Source organism: Dipodomys merriami, unplaced genomic scaffold, assembly GCF_024711535.1.
Source record: "Dipodomys merriami isolate MVZ:Mamm:240054 unplaced genomic scaffold, mDipMer1.0.p SCAF_406, whole genome shotgun sequence".
In the NCBI taxonomy this organism is placed as follows: domain Eukaryota; kingdom Metazoa; phylum Chordata; class Mammalia; order Rodentia; family Heteromyidae; genus Dipodomys; species Dipodomys merriami.
The window spans coordinates 529,870-549,823 of NW_027205671.1; the positions used below are offsets into that span (position 1 = coordinate 529,870).

The 19,954-nt window shown below is 50.6% G+C and overlaps 1 gene segment (V, D, J or C); it reads left to right on the forward strand.

Moving 5' to 3' along the window:
- Positions 1 to 16,401: 16,401 nt before the first annotated feature.
- Positions 16,402 to 16,899, forward strand: LOC138806725 (immunoglobulin heavy variable 7-4-1-like). The segment is given in 3 exon segments: positions 16,402 to 16,444; positions 16,518 to 16,655; positions 16,745 to 16,899. Coding segments are annotated over 3 exon segments (336 nt in total).
- The last annotated feature ends 3,055 nt before the right edge of the window (positions 16,900 to 19,954 follow it).

A 19,954-nucleotide genomic window follows, 5' to 3' on the forward strand; every position in this document is an offset into this window, starting at 1 on the left:
GGAAATGTTGGTGGACTCCTCAGTGTCCCTTCACCAGGCCCTCTTGTTGTCCACCAGGGAACGTGGAAGTGGACATGAGGAGTCTGGTTTGGACTGGACAGACAACAGGCCATGTGCATGTAGACTGACCTTGCTGGGCCCCGTCTCTCCTGGGTTTCCTCCATCACGATGGCTCTGGAGTCCTGTGGATGTCCCGTCTGGGATGGAGGCCGGGTCCCTGTGGCTCCGTCATGAGCACTGTCACTGTGCACGCGCATCGTGGGCACGAGGGGCTGGGCCAGGTGATCCACAGCAATCTGACTGAGCTCCCTGCATCCCGGACACCCCCACCTGCTCAAACAGGTCCTTGTTTATTTCTCCATTACATCCTGATCAGAGAAGAGCAAGCTTCACTTCCTGAACAAGAACGTGTCTGTGCACTCTATAGGATTTAGGAAGAAAACTTCTAAGTTCTGAGGTTCTCCCCTGGACAGTTTTTGTGGATGAGGAGACAAATCATTCATCTCACCAGGAGTCATTCAGTACTCTGTCCATGTGGAGACTGTAGTGTCTTGGGTCCTCATTTGGATGTGAAAACTCATCAGGAGGAGCTGGTATCTCTTAGCACAACACTAATCATTGTAAAAAGATGAAGAAAGGAAAGATTTCACCAAAACAAAATCATCAATACTTTAGAGCATGTGTCTACTTAGACTATTAGTCATTTAACAATGTATAACTGTATTGAATAATAACCAGTACCTGTTAACGTATATCCTTTATAATAATAACTAACATAATTAATTGGTAAACAAATGCATTGGCCCTGCCTCTGCTCTTCCTGCCCTAGCTCTCCTCTGTGTCTGCCCTACTTCTGCTCATCCCCTGACAGTCTCCCAGGGACTTCTCCATGTCTGTGTCTGTAGTCATCCTTGACTGTCTGGATCAGATGTTCTGCTTTCCACTGTGAGGTTTACTTAAACATAGGGAGACTTCACTTCAAAAAGTACAGAGAATAACACATTGGGGAAACTGACTTTGCCATTATCTCCAAGATCAGATCTGAGGAAGGATAGAGATGAAAAACACAAATCCACCCAAGCATAACAGAAAATACTGCCAACAAATCTCCCAGAAACACTGAGACATAATTTACATAACGTGTTTCACGATGTACAGAATTCAAGAATATGAGGAAACACATTTACTATCATATCATATGTAAACTGTACATCAATGTATTACTAGATTTGATGCAACTAGTAGCAGCCTAGGCTAGGTACCATCATCTACATGAACATGCCAAGGTGTGTGATGCTATGATATTACAACAATCACAAGGTCACTAATAATAGGAATGTTTTATCTACACCATAATTCTGTGGGACAACTTTATATATCCTGATCATCACTGCCCAAACATTGTTATGAGATGAACTGCTTATAGCTACGTGTTCTTAACAGGAAGTTGACAAGATGCAAGGCAAAGGTCATTCTGATGTTTCTCAGATAGAACTTAGGACAGGGCAGTGGAGCATGGAGCACAGGATATCCTAGGGAGAATGTGGCAGAGGAGGGCTGAGATTAAAGTAAATGTCCAACAAGAGAAGAACAGATAAAGGAAATGGTCAAGGTGTGGACAACGGAATAGAACTAACCCACAGACTGGGAGAGAGACTGTTATTTGTGATAGATATAAAGAGAGTTAGATTAAAGGAAATAAACCAACCATAGAACCACCAGTATCACCTTATGCCTTATTTCCAAAAACTAGTATATGTCTACGAAAAATAGAAACTATCAGACAAGTTGATGTTAGGTGAAGTGAACCCCAAGATAAAGATTCAAATGATTTATGTTTCTTGCGATTGTTTCTAACACATTTATAAGATGATTTTTTGTTGCTTTGTATGTCCCTCCCCCAGGGTCTAACCCCTGCTTTCACTGTAATTGATATTGGTATAATTTGTGGAGTGGAAGGAAAAAAAATCATTTAAATAGGGATCCAAGTGGACACGTTGCAACAATTAGACATACAAAAACAATTTCAGAATGAGAGGACATGTGTGTCCCTCTGCACCCCAGACTGCTCTCAATGTACTCACATTCTACCTCAGGCTCACAAGGAGCTGCAGGTTCAGTGTGAACCACAGCACGTGGTCAATGTGTCATGATGTCTCCATGGTGACCATTGTTACCAAACTCTTCCAGCACAGTCACCTCTGCTCTGGCAGCCCAATCTCTAGACTTCCCCCCAGAGCTGCTTTATAGCAGAGGACATGCAAATAGGACGTCCCTCTGCCCATGAAAACCAGCCCATCCCTGACCTGAGCTCTGTGAGCTGATTCCACCAGTGACTGAGCACAGACCACCACCATGGAGCTGGGGCTGCGCTGTGTTCTCCTTTTTGTTCTGTTGAAAGGTGATTTATGGGGAGCAAGGGATACTGAGTGTACAAATGCACATGGGTGGGAGGAACAGTGGATGTGTGTGACCATTGCTGACCAGGATTCTCTGTTTGCAGGTGTGCAGTGTGAGGTGCAGCTGGTGGAGTCTGGGGGAGGCTTGGTGCAGCCTGGGGGGTCCCTGAGACTCTCCTGTGCAGCCTCCGGATTCACCTTCAGTAGCTATGGCATGAACTGGGTCCGCCAGGCTCCTGGGAAGGGGCTGGAGTGGCTCTCGTACATCTATGGTAGTAGTAGCACATACTACACAGACTCCGTTAAGGGCCGCTTCACCACCTCCATAGACAACAGCAAGAACACACTTTACCTGCAGATGAACAACCTGAGAGTGGAGGACACGGCCGTCTATTACTGTGCTAGACACACAGTGCAGGAAATCCAGTGTGGGCCAGACACAAACCTCCCTGCAGGGCGTTCAGCATCAGCAGGGGGCGCTGGGCACACACTGAGGTCATGCTCAGTCAGCACCAGCAGGGGGTGCTGGGCACACACTGAGGTCATGCTCAGTCAGCACCAGCAGGGGGCGCTGGGCACACACTGAGGTCATGCTCAGTCAGCACCAGCAGGGGGCGCTGGGCACACACTGAGGTCATGGCAGTCACAGGAGCAGCTGTGGAGCTCAGGCCCTGACTCCTCTGTGTGTCTGGCCTCTCCACAGGACGCAGCGTCCCCCACAGAGCTGTCTAGGGTGTTAAGGGCTCCTTGCTGGGTGAGGACATTGCTCTCCAATTCCACTGGTTTCTCTCCATTGCAGAGAGCCTGAGCAGAGTCCATCTGCCCTTCCCCATGCTGTCCTTCATCTTCCTAGAGGAAGAGCAGACACTTGCTGCTTTTTTTTTTTTTTTTTTTTGGTAGGATCTTGGGCTGGAACTCTGGGCCTGGGGCTGTCCCTCAACTCTTCAGCTCAAGGAAAGCACTCTACCGCTTAAGTCACATCACCACATCTGGTTTTCTTGTGGTTTATTCTCTAATAAAGTCCCTGAGAGTTTCAGGGACTTTCCTTCCCTGGCTGGCTTTGAACCACCATCCTCAGATCTCAGGCTCCTGAGTACCTGGGTTTGCAGGCATGAGCCAGTGACACTGGGCTCATACTCACTTGTTTACACTCAGCCTCTGCCAGACCGTGGAAATACTTCCTGTGAGTCAGACATCTTCCTGACGCCTGGAATGCCGAGTGTGCCTTTGTTTCCTTGCTGGCCGTTCCTGGGTGTAGGACATCAGGATGCGGTCAGGATGTTGTGAGGATGCTGCATCCGAATTCGGAACACACCGTGTCTCCCCATGCCCCGCAGTGAGGTGCTCTGTCCTCAGATGTCCTGTCCCAGCAGCTGCAGGAGTCACAGCCTGGCCTGGCCAAGCCCCCGTGGTCTCTGTCCCCTGCCTGCACCATGTAGGTGGCACTGGCTGTCATTACTGATGGAGCCTGGTCCCACAGCCCCAGGGAAGCTGCTGGGAAGGACTGGAGACATCTTCAACTGCAGCCGTCTCTCAGGAGTCGAGTCACAGTGTCTGAGGACACAGCCAAGAAACAGATGTCCATGAGCTGAGCACGGTGACCACCAGGACCCAAACATGGATTACTGTGCAAGAGACTCTGGGCGAGACGTCAGTGTGAGCCCTGAGACAGACTGTCCTCCAGACTGTGAGCCTGAGCTGCAGAGGTGCTCAGGGCCAGCAGCCCTGGATCTTACCCCAGAAGCTGGGTGGGAGCTGGGTGTCAGGTTCTGTGACGCTCCCTCCTCCCATTCCCAGGGTCCCTCTGGATACTTCCCCAGCACCCCACAGTCCCTCTGGACATGCCTGCCTTCCTTTTGTTTCCTCTTCCTCACGTGCTCACTGGGGCTCTGTGTGAGGGAAGGACTTTCTCTGTGTGTGGATGAGATGGGATCAGCCATCAGCTTCCTGTGGAGCACTGCCACTTCCTGTGTCCTTCTTCCCTGATGCCCACACCTGTCTCAGGTGAGCGGCCTCCCTTCCTCTTCCCCTCAGCCCCCGTGCTGTCCACTCTGTGGACACTCCTGCTTCACAGCGCACGGCAGCTGCTGATGGTCATTTCCACTCTGTCTACACCCTCAGGATGGAGGGGGATGGAGATCCACCTGAGCTCTCAGTCCCCAGCAGGGGCAGAGCAAGGGCAGAGAGGAAAGCCCCCCCACCCAGGGGATTCTAGGGGTCTAACGGAGGCCCGACTGTCTCTCAGGGGTGTTCCAACATGGTTGACAATACAGACTCAGTTGCACTAAAAATCCCTCGAACAAGAGTATCCTCAGCTAGGGACTGAAATGTGTTTACCTACGAGACCAGTAAATGTAAGTGAAACAAAGAGACAATGTGCTGTCCCAAGACTCCAGGCTTAAATGAGGAAGTGAGCCGAGTGCAGCCGTCTCCTGTCATGGGGACCATCCACAGAGGCCGAGGAGCCTTCATCCCGCCCTCTGCAGCCACCACAGCTGCCTGGCTCAAGGCACTGCCGACCTCGGCCTCTCTTTACACTGGGAGGTGGGCTTCAAACTGTAGACCTTTTTCTTCTTGGTTCTGTTTCTCCGTGGTTTGTATGGTGCTGTTTACCCTTTCATGATTCCTGGGCTCTTTCTGTCTTCCTATCTTCTGAGCACCATCTGTCATTTGGGACCCTGAGCCTTCTCACTGATGCAGGGAATTAGAAGAATGGAGGATGGTGCTAACCTCCTAGTTTGCTGTTTGTGGTACAGTGATTTGAACTCCATGCTTTGCACTTGCTAATCCAATGATCTGCTGCAGATTCACACCTGCAGCACTGTTCAACATTGTGTATTTTTGAGATAGTAAGTTTCTTTCTGCAGAGGCAGACATCTGGATGGTGATTCAGAAGAGAGTAGAAAGCAAGGCGGGTGCTTTCCATGATTCTCCTGGATTCTCCCACATGGAAGCTGAGCATTCGGTCTTAGGGCAGTCTCAAAGAACTGCTTTTAAATCCCAGGCTCATGCCTGTAATCCTAGCTACTCAGAAGCCTGAGATCTGAGGATCATGGTTCCAAACAGCCTGGGCAGAAAAGTCCTCACAAGACTCTTATCTCCAATTACCCACTCAGAAATGGCATGGCACTGTCTCTCAAAGTGGTAGAGCATTAGCCTTGAGCAAAGGAACTCACAGACAGTGCCCACATTGTGAGTTCAACCCCCACCAACAACAGAGATATACAAAGAAAGAAATCAGTTTGATCAACATGTGTCCATCAGCGTCACCCATTTAAACTTTCTCCACACTCCCGTAAAATTATATTTCCTCCTAAAATTTGAACCTAAACATCATTTATGTTGAGTGTTCTTCCACTAAGATATATTTGTATACTTTTAAATTGACACAACACATTTAGGAGAGATATCTTAATAATTTGATATGCTAAAGTAATGTGTAATGATAAAATTCCATTAAATATCATAAGTTTCCCTTCAGTGTTAAATTCATGCAAGACAATTTAACAGTGACCAGTACAAGAAAAATGAAATTATAATCAGCAATGACTCATGTTTGGTTTTCTTATCTGCACATTTACGCAGGCTTCTGTGCAAATAGCAATAGTCTGAGGTCAAGCACAGCAGCCTCACTTCATCAGAAGACCTCCTGGGAAGGGCTGCAGAGCTCTGGCTGAGGGCCAGTGGCTGAAGCCTCTCTGTGGGTGCAGCAAGGAATTCCTGTGTGCCATGTACCCGGTGTGGAGCAGCTGCCTTATCTAATGCAGGATTGAGAGGCTTTCTTTCCGCAACCACGGTGTGGCTGTGGCACAGGCCTGTGGTTGGGTTTTTGGGATCTTCCCCTGCAGGACGCTCAGCTGGGATCAAGGTGTACATTCTTTGCCCTGGCAGGCCTGAGAGGCACAGTCTCCAGGACAGCTGCCCACCAGGCCTCCAGCCTTCTGCCTTCTGCCTAGCTTCCCATCACTTCAACTGTACATGATTCCTGTCAACAATTCGACCTTATTTCCCAAGCTTCTTGCAACATATGTAAACACGAGGTCTATGGCAATGTGCTCTGTACACCACCACATCTCTAGTGCTCCACAGAGGTCCTCTCCACAGGAAAATTCCTAGGCCTGAGGGACACAGATCAACACACTGGCTGGAATCCAGGCCTTGAGGTCAGCTTCTCACAGCAGATCTGTCTCCACCTCCAAGTCCCTGGGGTCACAGCGATGTCCTCAGCTGTGTGTCCCACAGCAGAGCTGCCAGTCCCTCTGTGAGCACACCTGCTGTTACCTGCTGACAGCTCAGCTCTCTTCCCAAGCAGGAGAGCTGCACACAGGTCAGAGCTCAGTGCCACAGTTTCTCCACCCTGACTGCTTCTCTGCCATGTCCTAAGTCCCCAGAAACTCCCTGTCGCTTCTCCTTTCCTCTCTTCCACAGAATCTGCTCAGCTTTGTGTCAGTGGATCCTTGTTCATGGACAAAAGTGTTGTTCACCTTCAGCTCACCATCTTGTCCAGCACTAGGAATCACTGTAACCAATGACTTGAAAGACAGATGCAAGGAAACTGTCAAAGGGTTGATAAAACAATTTGAAGAAGACAAGGCATTTGTCCATAATTACCAAATACCCATTTACCTATGAGCACATTGTTATGGATTGTGAATTGAGATTATTATTATTGACATTAAAAACACACAAGATATTGTTACAAATAAATGCACATAAACAGGATAAACAAACCAGAAAGCTAGACTATGACAACACCAGAGCACACTGTCAAGCATATGCCTAAATCCTGGCTATCTTGGTTTGTGGTCAGAATGAAGTAAAGTGTGGCAAAGCCACACCTGATCTCATCTCAGTGAGGAGACTCTGTGAGCTCACAGATGAGCACCATTCTCCTGTAACACAGCAGGGAACTGTGGGCCCTCCTTGACTGTGCAGGCCCAGACCAGGCATGGAGCTCATACCATGGGAGATGCTGTCAGCGTGGAAACACATTCACCATTGTGTTACACTCTTGTGTGTGCACTAGGAGGTCACAGGCGTGTTTCACTTTGTGTTTTGTGTGTGATCAGAAATGCTGACAGCACGATCACCAGGCACAATGGCAGAGTGAGAGGACATGTGTGTCCCTCTGCACCCCAGACAGCTCGCAATGTTCTCATACTCTGCCTCAGGCTCCCAAGGAGCTGCAGGTACAGTGTGAACCACAGCATGGGGTCAGTGCGTCATGCTGTCTCCAAGATGGCCATTGTCACCAAACTCCTCCAGCACAGTCACCGCTGCTCTGGGAGACCAATCTCTAGACTTCCCTCCAGAGCTGGCTTTATAGCAGAGGACATGCAAATAGGACGTCCCTCTGCCCATGAAAACCAGCCCATCCCTGACCTGAGCTCTGTGAGCTGATTCCACCAGTGACTGAGCACAGACCACCACCATGGAGCTGGGGCTGGGCTGGGTTCTCCTCGTTGCTCTGTTGAAAGGTGATTTATGGGGAGAAAGGGATACTGAGTGTGCAAATGGATATTAGTGAGAAGAACCGTGGATGTGTGACCATTGCTGACCAGGATTCTCTGTGTTTGCAGATGTGCAGTGTGAGGTGTGGCTGATGGAGTCTGGGGGAGGCTTGGTGCAGCCTGGGAGTTCCCTGAGACTCTCCTCTGCGGCCTCCGGATTCACCTTCAGTACTTACTGGATGAGCTGGATCCGCCAAGATCCGGGGAAGAGGGGCTGGAGTGGCTTGGAGAAATTAATACAGGTGGTGGTAGCACATGGTATCCACAGTCTGTGAAGGGCCGGTTCACCCTCTGCAGAGACAACAGTCAAAGCACGCTGTACCTGCAAATGAGCAGCCTGAGAACCGAGGACACGGCCCTGTATCACTGTGCAGGGCTCAGTGAGAGGAGCCAGTGGGGCCTAGACACACAGTGCGGCGGCCTAGGCCAGCAGGCGCTGAGCCGCGTCAGCTGCAGGGGTGGCGAGGAGGTGGCCCTGGGGTCTGGCCGCACCCTCCCAGGGCTGCAGGACCCAGCTGGGGTCTCCCTGCGCTGCTGCACGGACACAGAGGCTGGCTCCTTCCATCTGAACGCCAGGCAGGGCCTGACAGAGCAGCGAGGCCCCGGCTCCGGCTCAGGCAGCGCTGGCTGCGCACAGGCCAGGGCGGGTCTGGAGCGCTCAGGGCTCCGGGTGCTGCTCTCCCGCAGGTCAGCACAGAGACTCCGGCTTCCTGCTGAGCACAGACTGGCCCGGCTGTGGGAGCGGCGACCGCGGACTCCGGAGCCCGCGCGGACAGGACCGGCCTCCGTCCTCCCGCCCAGGCCGCGCTCACAGACCCGGGTGGGCCCGGTGCGCGCGCAGCAGGGCCCGGCTGACGTCAGCACCCGCGCTCCCCTCCCTTCTCGAGTGCGCAGCCGCACTGGGCTGCGCGTGCGCCCTGGGCTCCCCTCGCTCTGGCGCGTCTTCCCGCGGTGCCCGTGGCTCGTCGTCTGGAGGCGGTGGCGGCCCCGGGCGGCGAGCACGGCCGGCGCTGTCCTTCCGTTTGTCCGTGCAGAGCCGCACCTCGGGTCGCGGGATTTGGACAATGGCCATCTGGGCGCCGCTCCGAGCCCGCGGCGGGCGTCTGTCCGCCTCCCTAGGCCCCGTCTCCACGCGTCGCGGGGCGCTGTGGCTCGGGCCGGGGACAGGCCGCGCTGGACCCCGTCACGTGCTGTGGGGTGGGTGGGCGCCTGCGCACTGGTCCCACCCAGGACTCCTGCGCATGCGCACACTGACCTGCACCAGGTCTTACCACGATGGCGGCTCTGCGCAGACGCAACGGAGGCCGGCGTCCGCTCTGTTCGTCGAGGTCGAGGACACTAGGCCGTCTTCGCGGAGCCCAGCCCGGCCGCCGTGTGGACAGCGTGTGAGCCGCTCTGAAACCTGACCCCACAAGGTCGTGCTGCGTCCTGAGCTCCTCCGAGTTTGCAGCCGCCGAGCTCACCATGGACCCCGAGCCAGAGCCATCGCCATGGCTGCCGTGTGCACCCAGTGAAGCCGAGCACGCGCAGGCGCACTGGACCCCGCGACCCAGAGCCCGTCCCCTGGCTGCGGTTAGCCCTGCCAAGCGGGATCTGCACGCGCATGCGCACTGGCGTCTGATGAACCAGGCCAGCGGAGCAGTTCGCGCTGAGGAGTTCCTGGCGGTCGGGAGGCGACGAGGTGCGGGACGCGGATCCCACGGCAGCCGGCAGGAGAGCCGCTGCCTTCCGTCTCCGCGGTGGCCGGCACAGAGAAGGCGGGAGCTGCGCGGGGCTCAGGGAGTGAGGGCTACTCCGCGTGACGGGGCCGTGGATGTGCGGGCTGCGTGTGCACAGGAGTCGGCGCAGGCGCACTGCGCGGTGAGTCCGGGGCCGCGTTCTCGGGCGTGGGCCGTCACGGAGGGACCGCGGCGTCCGCACAGCAGGCCGCGCCGCGGGGAGACGCCCGGCCAGGCTCGGCCTCCGCGCTGCGGGTCCGTGTCGGCCTCTGCGGACCACATCAGCGGTCCGGGGCCGGGCGCGGCCACACGGCCCCGCGGCCCAGGGCCAGGGCGGAGCGGAGGCGGCGGACGGCCCAGGGCAGCAGCCTGCCCTGCAGCCAGAAGGCCCGTCCGAGCCCAGCGGAGCGGGACGGGGAGGCCCGGGCCGCCACGGGCGCGCCAGGGCCTGAGGGACCGGACGGTGAGAACAGGCTTCCGTCCGTGCGGTGACACGGGAGGTGTCACAGCGGTGTGCGCACTCACACAGACGAGAGCGCGCGTTCCAGAGGGCTGCGCGCCGTGCACCTCGACGCGCGTGTGTCCGTCCACTGTATTTGTACACAGTGCCTAGACATGCACACGGGCGCTGTGTCCTGTGGGATCCAGATAATTCCGATTCAGGTTACACGTGTACCACCGGGATAGAAGGGGAAGGAAGCATAGATACATATATTCACAGTGCGCACACACATATATATTCACAGTGTACACACATATATATTCACAGTGTGCACACACATATATATATTCACAGTGTGCACACACATATATATATTCACAGTGTACACACGCACATTTATATATATTCACATGTACACACATATATATTCACAGTGTACATACACATATATATATTCACAGTGTGCACACATATATATATTCACAGTGTGCACACACATATATATATTCACAGTGTGCACAGATATATTCACAGTGTGCATACACCTATATATATTCACAGTGTACACACACATATATTCACAGTGTACACATATATTCACAGTATACACATACATATATATACTCACAGTGTACACACATTCACAGTGTACACATGTATACATTCACAGTGTGCACACATATTCACACTGTACACACATATATATTCACAGTGTACACACATATATTTACAGTGTACACACATATATTCACAGTGTACACACACATATATATTCACAGTGTGCACACACACACTTCCATCACCGGCTGGAAGGGGCAGTCTCCATACCCCTCTGTGGTCCTTCACAGGTGAATTCATTCTCCCTCCTGAGGGGCTCTGCGCTGTACAGCAAAGACTGGACTCTGAGTGGAGGCTATTGGCCTTGCTGCCATGCCCAGCTCTCTTCAGACACTGGACACCCCGATGGACAGGACACTCTCAGCATTGCTCATGGGGTCCTGGACAGGGTGCTGACCTGTGTCCTGGCCAAGAGCTGATATCCTGAACTTGTTCTGTGGTGGAGTCTGGAACTGAACATGAGGCAGTCCTGCAATGGAGCCCCTGCACAGGTGAGGCTCAGCCTCCTTCCCCAAGTAGAGCCCTCCATGAGCAGCCTGGACTGAGCCCCAACAAACACAGGGACCAGGGACACCCAATCCTGCACGGTACACATGGGACTACTCAGAGAGGGGTCAGCTTACTGAGCTGGTGAACCAGGAACAACAGGAACTCAAGGACCTGTGATCAACACTGACTGTCTGTGAGCACTGCACAGAATGCTGTTTGTGCAAATGGGAATGAGATGTGACCATATTGACAGCACAGATACCTGAGGGAGGCTGTGCAGACCTGAGTCCATCCACCATGGTTCCCAGGGTTCCGAGTTCAGTGAAGTCACACACAGCCCCACATATCAGAGGGCTGCCTCCCTCCCTCTCCGTCTAAACCCAGGTCACGTCTTGAGCTAACAAGCACCTGCTTCATGAATATGCAAACAAGCAGTATCTGCGGTGGACAATATAGACAGGCTCCTTCCCAGAGCAGCCTGCTGTCGCCTCTCCTGTGACACCCAGAGCTCAGAGCCCACTATGCACCTGAACTGGAGCTTCCTCTTCTGGGTGGCCACAGCTACAGGTGAGCGCTGCCCAGGACCAGCCCCAAGGGTCCAGACCCTCACCAGAGAATTCACACCTCCCTCTCCTCTGCAGGTGTCCACTCCCAGGTCCAGCTGGAGCAGCCTGGGGCTGAAGTGAGGAGACCTGGAGACTCGGTCAGGCTGGCCTGCAGGGCCTCTGGATACACCTTCACCAGCTATTATATGCACTGGGTGAGGCAGAAGGCAGGACAGGGGCTTGAGTGGATTGGAAGGATTGACCCTGAAGATGGTGAGACCAAATATGCTCAGAAGTTCCAGGGCAAGGTCTCCCTGACTGCAGACACCTCCTCCAGCACAGCCTCCATGGAGCTGAGCAGGCTGACAGCTGAGGACTCAGCCATGTACTACTGTGCGAGGCACAGTGTGCACACCCACATCCTGAGTGTGTCAGAAACCAGAGGCAAGGCAGCTGCCTTGGGCTGTGGAGAAGGCTGATTCCCTGAGCGCTGCTTAGAACACAGAGATGATTCTGAGCCAAGTGCTGCAGACCTGAGCCCATGCTGAGTGTGGGAAATGTTCCACCCATCCCATTCTCAGAAAACACAGCAAGGGATTCCAGTGAATAAAGCCAGGGCAAACACTATCAGCTAATAGTCATGTGAACACGTTTTCCAGTCAACTGATCCCCTACTATAGAGCTTTTAGCATAAAAGGATGCTCTAATTTGTTACGGGTTTTTCTGCATCAAGATAATCATTTTTTTTGTTCTAGATATACACAAGTATACAAAGCTGTATAGACATGCACACATGTAGATATGTGTAGTATAAATGTATTCCACGTATGTTTCATATGTGTGTATATGTTGCTCTAATGTGTACTCTATAACTTCACACATTTTTATACATATATACAAATCTAATTTGCTTTCTTGTAGTTTCTGTGTATATGTAAGGTTCATATGCAAATCTGCAATGCACAGTTATGTACACAAACACAGAGATTTATCGACCCTCTTATTACTGGGATATGAGGGGAGTTTTCATATTCCCTGCACTGTCCATCACCTGGGAATACATCTAGAACCTGAAAGTCTGTTTCCTCTCATTCAGGTACTGTGAACCTAACTAGCCAGACAAGGGAGTACGGGCTCATCAAACAACTACTGCACAGGGAATATTCACCTGGGATCTCTTCCCCTCCTCTTACACATTCACTTCACATGGGACGTCTTCTCATCCGCTTTCACATTCACTTCACAATGGACCTCTTTTCTTCCCTTATACATTCACTTCACACAGGACCACTTTTCTTCTTTATACATTCATGTAAAGAGAATAACCCCCATGCAAATGCAAATATCAAACCAGAATACTTCACAAACCATATTTGATTAAATACAGGTTCATCCTCATTGTAATATTTCTGCTTGTAGAGGACCTATTCTGCTACCAGATGGAACATTGATCACACATTAAGTCTAATTCTTGTGAAATACCCACAAAATCGGTGCCATTTTTATTTAGCACAATGTACAGACCAGGTAGTATTCATAACAAAATCCATAGGCTAGATCAGAGAATTACACAGGTTCCTAGGCCTACCCATGCACAGACTTCCGCAGAACCTAGAGCCTACTCTGGGATCATACATGAAGTAGAGTACATGGACCTACATGGATGTACCATGTCCTCCTACAGTCCCTGTGACCTTATCTGGGGTCATAACTGACTTGCAGTAAATGGAGTTACATGGGTGTACCAAGACCACATACAATCCTGTGACTTACCCAGGTCATGAATGGACCAACAACCATGCACCATCATCTCACAGTCGTGTCATGGTGCTGTGCTCTGTTACATTAGGAAAATCGGTGAAAATGGTGGTCATGGAAACTTGCTGCACTTGGGAACCTCCATGATTTCCTGTCACGTGAACTCCCAAGTCTCCAAAGTGACTGGGTTGTGTGGGATCCGGTGGAATTCCTTCTTAGGAAAAATAAAAATGATGTCTAATAGTTAGAATGCCATCATTCTTAGAATGTATTCTGGTGAACTTTGCATCCCCTGTGTCAGTTATATACTGAACAAGTAGTGCAATTTCTGCTTGTATTAAAAACACATTTTCATATGCCTTGAGTCAAAGTAGCCTAACGTCTTCCTTCTATTTCCTAAAGATGAGAAATGATAACAATTCAGAGTCATGAATTAAAGAGAGCTCTCCAATACAAGGTAAGGGTCTATCAACATGCCTGAGAGAACTGAGTTACATTTCCCAGAGGAGCAGCTCCAAATGGCCTGGCAGTGCTGGGCAGCCCACAGCACCTGCAGAGACCTGCAGAGAGGTTCCAAGTATTTGACTTCCCTCAGCTGTGAAGCTGAGAAGACCTTCAAGGTGAACGCCTTTCCTCTCCCTCCTGCCCAGCGAACCAAACAAACCTTAATCTGTGAAGTGACCCACCCAAGGGTGTAAACCACTATATTTCCTGAAAATAAAAAGCCTTGGTGTAACTGGAGTCAAAGGATAAACGGTTTGTTCTATTTTATGTTACAAAAGAGAACAATCTCCTGCATTGAAATAGTTTTCTTAAGAAAGTATTTGTAACAATGATGTCTTGAGGCTGGGGCATTGTGATCTAAGGAATGCCCCATGGGAGTCTTGTGGGTGGAACACTGCCCAAGCCCAAATTGTGCCCTGTGTGCTTTGAGGAGACACGGGTCCCAGCAGTCCTTGTGGAAGAGGGACTGGCTGTGCTGTCCTCTGACTCATGGTCACACTGGCCTGTGACTGTGTCTTCCAACCCTAGGATAAACTTCTGTCTGCCACATGGAGCTCACAGTCTTGTTACACGGGGCCGAGGACATTGGGACAGACAAGCAGTGGTCAGGAGGTCACACGCTGGGTTCTCTGTGCCGGTGGAGCTGCTCAGGTCCACGTGCGTGACTCAGAGGGATTGTGGCTGCAGGTGTCGACAGATGGGGTTCTCCTTGTCCCTGTATGCTGTCCAGGTGTGGTCAGAGTCAGGATCAGCCTGTGAAACCTTGAGGTCCCGTTGCTCACTGCTGGCCTCCAGCTCCATCAGGACCAGCGGTGCCTCTGGCATCGGCTTCACTGACTCATGAGGAGGGGCTGCACTGGACAGGAGACACAGTGACATCGAAGTCACCTCCACAGACACATGTGCACCTGAGACAGACAGCAGAGACCCGTCCTCCACACCACAGAGCTCTGCTGTCCACCTGGGGAGGATGTGGGCTTCAGACACCTGCAGGGCTAATGGCCACCAGAAGGGGGCACTCGGGACACACTGGGATGGGCAGGGCCTGCTGAGCATGCTAAGGTGACCTGGGTGTGTCCTGTGCCAGTGAAATGTGTGTCCTGTTAACACTGGTGCAGATAGGAGCCAGGGCTAGAGGATCTCACCTGTGACCCCAGCTGTGGGGAGCCTGCAATCTGAGCAGTGCAGTTCCAAGCCAGCTTGGTAAGGAATCAACGAGAATCCCAGCTCAGACGACACACCCAAAGCCAGAGAGGAAGCTGCTGCTGAAGGGATAGAGCTCCAGACGTGAGCACCAAACCTCAAGGACAGCACCCAGGCCCCGGGGACAACCCAGCACTGTCCACAGAGAAAGAAATGGACAACAAGTGCATTGTATGGATGAATTAGAGTAGAATAATTGAACCATTAATGGAGGAAAAGAGAGGACAGTAGATCACAAAGGTGACTGTGATGAAGGCAAACTGCAGGAATATATGAAGATATTGCTATAAACCTTGTTATGTGATCACTACTCACTAGTAAACATTTATAACCAGAGTCACAAACATGGCTCAAGGCAGACATACTGCCTGGTGAAAAGTAGCTCCTCTGTTCAATTAGTCCAGGAAAACAGGATGTATTCCCACAGCTTACTTTGCTTCCTTTTTGGGTCAACTTCATTCTGAGGATACAGGACCTTGACCAGGAGCTCAGGTGAAGCTCAGGTTTGGAGTTCTGGTCTCTGCAAAGGAGACACAGCTTTCTCCCTCACTGTCTCCGAGCACCTGTGACGGGCCTCTGCTCCCTGCATGTGCCATCAGTTTCAACATGGAGGCCCTGAGGTCACACACAAGTGACACAGAGGAAGGAGGAAGAAGAGGTACCAAACACCCTGGATTAAATGCTGCTGGATAAACTGAAGGAAGCTCAGTGTGCTTCTCAGGACACTGTCCTCACATAGACGGCACAGATTCATGTGAACCTACAGTGGACACCCCTGCCATCGGGAAATGGTGGATCTTCTCAAGAAGGAGATGACGTCATTGGGTCTCCCTCCTGCTCTCACCTCCTCCACTCATGACTTGTGGAAAGCCATCCGTGGGCCAGGGGGGCTGTGGGTCCTGGGTGGTGGTGGTTCTGGGCTGACTGGGTCCCACCATCCCAGTTCATAGATCTGATATCAGGCAGGAGGCAGGGAACTCATGAGAACACTGGGACCTTGCACCCACCACAGAGGCCATTTGCACTTCCACTGGGGTGGGATCTGTGCCTTGGTCTGAGGAGTCAGGATGTCCATGGGTAGATTAGCCCAGCAGGTGATAAGAGCAGGGCCATATGCAAATCTCCCAGGCCCACAGAGTAGAAAGGCCAAGCTCCTCTGACTCATATACAAAGGCCTGGCCCTCCAGTCTCACATCTGGTCCACATCCCCAGAGTATGGAGTGGACATGGAGGCTCCTTCTCCTGCTGGTGGCCCCAGGTGAGGACCCCAGACCAGGGCTGCCAAGGACACAGAGGAGCTCCCGGCCCTAACTCCAGTGTCTCCTCTATAGGAACCTACGCCCAGGTGCAGCTGGTGCAGTCTGGGCCTGAGCTGAAGAAGCCTGGAGAGGCCATGAAGATCTCCTGCAAGGCTTCTGGACACACCTTCACTAGCTATGCTATTAAGTGGATGCGACAGGAGCCAAGAGGTGGCTTGCAGTGGATGGGGTGGATCAATACTAACACTGGAAATCCAGCGTACGCTGAGGACTTCAAAGGACAATTCATCTTCTCCCAGAGACTTCTGTCAGCACAGCACATCTGCAGATCAGCAGCCTGAAGGCCGAGGACATGGCTGTGTACTACTGTGCAAGACTCGGTGAGGAAACCACATCCAGAAGGCATCAGAAACTGAGAGAGAAGCTGCTCCTGCTCACCAGACAGCAGCACTAGCTGCACACAGCCAGTGGTGGAGGTTGTGATTTAGAGCTGGGAAAGGTAGGAAAGAGAGCTTTGCTCATCTGCAGAATAATTTCACCAAGATGTTGACAGGTCCTGGAATGGGAGAGAAATTGATTGCAGCAGGCACTAATTTGTGGAGTAAACATTGCTACCCTAACAGCTCTCACCATAAAGACACTGAAGAGTCTATAGTGAAATCCTCTCTTAGGAGCTGAGACCTCTGACTCCATCGCTTGTAGTGCAAGAAGAGGACAGATCAGACAGCTCACTATGGAGACAGTACAGTGCTTCCTCATGTACAGTAGAGATCACACAGATCAGACAGCTCACTATGGAGACAGTACAGTGCTTCCTCAATACATTAAAAATAGATCTACTACATGAAACCTACATATGACTTCAGAGTATAAAGACAAAGAACAATTCCATGACTGCCTCAATTCCTTTTTACTCATTCTTTTCAAGGTGCTATTCACAGCAACAGTATTCTCTCATCTTCCTATGTGCCAAGCAAGGGATTACAAAGTAATGATGCTGTTAAAATACCTTCCTTGCTGAATATATTGCACTATCAGATGACCAAAAGATTCCACCAAAGCCTTTGGATATGAGAAGTAATTTTCAGCAACACGGATAATCAGCATTAAAAATCAGCTCCTTCTCTTTTACCGGTACCCTAGTGACAAACAAATCAGGAAAACAGCCATTTACAAGACCATCAGAAAATAAATAAAATGCCCAGTATAAATATACCTAGGGACAGAAAGCCCTTTACAATGACAACTCTAAAACACTGACAAAAAGAATAGAAGGGGACAGTCTTATCAATCAAGGGAGTGGAATGACTTTAAATTACAAGGATAAGAGAACAGACATTGTTAAAATGGCCATATTACCAAAAGAGTTCTAAAGACTTGATCAACCTCCATCAAAAGCCCTATGGCCTTCTTCCCAGAAATGGAAAATGAAAGTGATGCTAAGAATCACGTGGAAGTACCAAAGACCTTGAGCAAAAGCTGCTGGAAATGGAACAAAAAATTAACGCCAGGAGCCAGTGGCTCACGCCTGTAATCCTAGCTACTCAGGAGGCTGAGATCTGAGGATGGCGGTTCAAAGCCAGCCCAGGCAGGAAAGTCCATGAAAATCTTATCTCCTTTAAACCACTAGAAAACCAGAAGTGGCGCTGTGGCTAAAGCGGTAGAGCACTCACCTAGAGCTGAAGAGCTGAGAGATAGCACCCAGGCCCGGAGTTCAAGCCCTATGACCGACAAAAAAAATAAAAATAAAATTAGAAACTTAATTCACATTTTGCCACTGAGGATAGAATAGCACTCAATTCCTACAGTAAACACATAATATGAAGAAGGGGAAGAAATCTTGGCCATACATGCATCTGACAGCGATGCATTAACAGGATACATGAATCCCTCAAATAATTAAACACCAGTACACACAATTTAATTAATAAATGCTTATAAGAATTGGTCAGACCTAAAATAAGAATCTACTATGCCCAATAACATATAACAGATATTCAATATCCTCAGCCATAAATGAAACACACATCATGACTGCACTGCATTCCAAAGGTACCCTGTCAATCATAAAGAGAACAAACAAGAACTGGCAAACCTGCAGGAAAAGAAACCTTCCGTGGTGCCCTCAGAATGTGAGCGAGTGCACTATGGGACTCAGAATTGAAAACCCTCCACAGACTAAAAGCCAAGCCACCAATGATCCTTCTCCTCACTCCTGCACACACCCAAGGGGTCTCTGGCAGTCTATGATATAGTGACCACACAGTTGTGTTTGTCTTGAACTGTCCACATAGGAAAGGTTTGGGGATCAGACTGGGTCCCTTCAATGGATTCCTCAAAGGATGAACCTAGAAAGTATGTTATGTATACAGAATGAAATTACTCAGCTATAAAGAGAAATAATGTATACAGAATGGAACTACTCAGCTATAAAGAGGAATGATGTATACAGAATGGAACTACTCAGCTATAAAGAGGAATGAACTTAAATCTCTGGAAGGAAAATTAAAAAAATAGAGAAGACTTTGTTGATGAGAATAAGCCAGACACCAAAGGAGTAATACTGCGTTTTTGTCTCTTAGGTAAACTAAAGATCTGGAGAAGATCAAAAGCATGAATATGAAATTGGAATGGCAATAGCATGCGGAAGCCAGCAACATTGGTAACAGGCAGGAGAGCGTGCAATCAAAGTGCATTACACACTCGTGTGAAAATGTCATAAGGAAACCCATTACTTGATACAATGAAGCTAATTTAAAAGAAAAAGTGGCCCAACACTGGTGGTTCACACCAGTCATCCTAACATTCAGAAGGCTAAGATTTGAGGATCACAGTTCAAAATTGCCCTATTTGAGAAATTTCATAAGACATTTATCTCCCATTAATCACAGACAAAGCCAGGAGTGGCGCTAGCCCTGAACAAACGGAGCTCAGGGAAAGAGTCCAGGCCCTGGTTCAAGGCCCAGGATTAGCTGGAGAAAAGAAGTAAACAGAAAACCTGACAGAGCAAAGAGATGAGCTTCGGCATGAACGCTGGAGTGGTCCAGGAGCTCTGATAAGAGACTGTGATGTAAAGAGGAAGCCAAGTGCAGCTCCCTGAGCTGAGACCTGAACAAAGCCTTGGAGCAGCCACTCCATCACAGACGCAGGGCTCAGGATGAGGGCAGAGTGGGGCATGAATGGTGCGGGCACCGCGCAGCCCAGGACGCCCTGGACAGACCCTTCCACACTGCCCTGCATGCCCATGTGGCCACCTCAGTCTTCCCAGGGGTGACTCCTATGTCCTGGCAGCGTGGGGCTCAGTGCTGACCCTGTATGGAGCCCGGGCCTCGGAGTGTCACACGGTCTCTCTGCAGAGCACAGAATCCAAGATGGATGTGTGGAGACCATCTGATTCATGGATGGCTGGGGACAGACAGAAACAACTAGAGAAATGGGGACAGCGCAGGAAGACCACTGGACAGCGTCCTCAGAACTATGGGCTCAGCACCCCAGAGAGGCAATGCCTA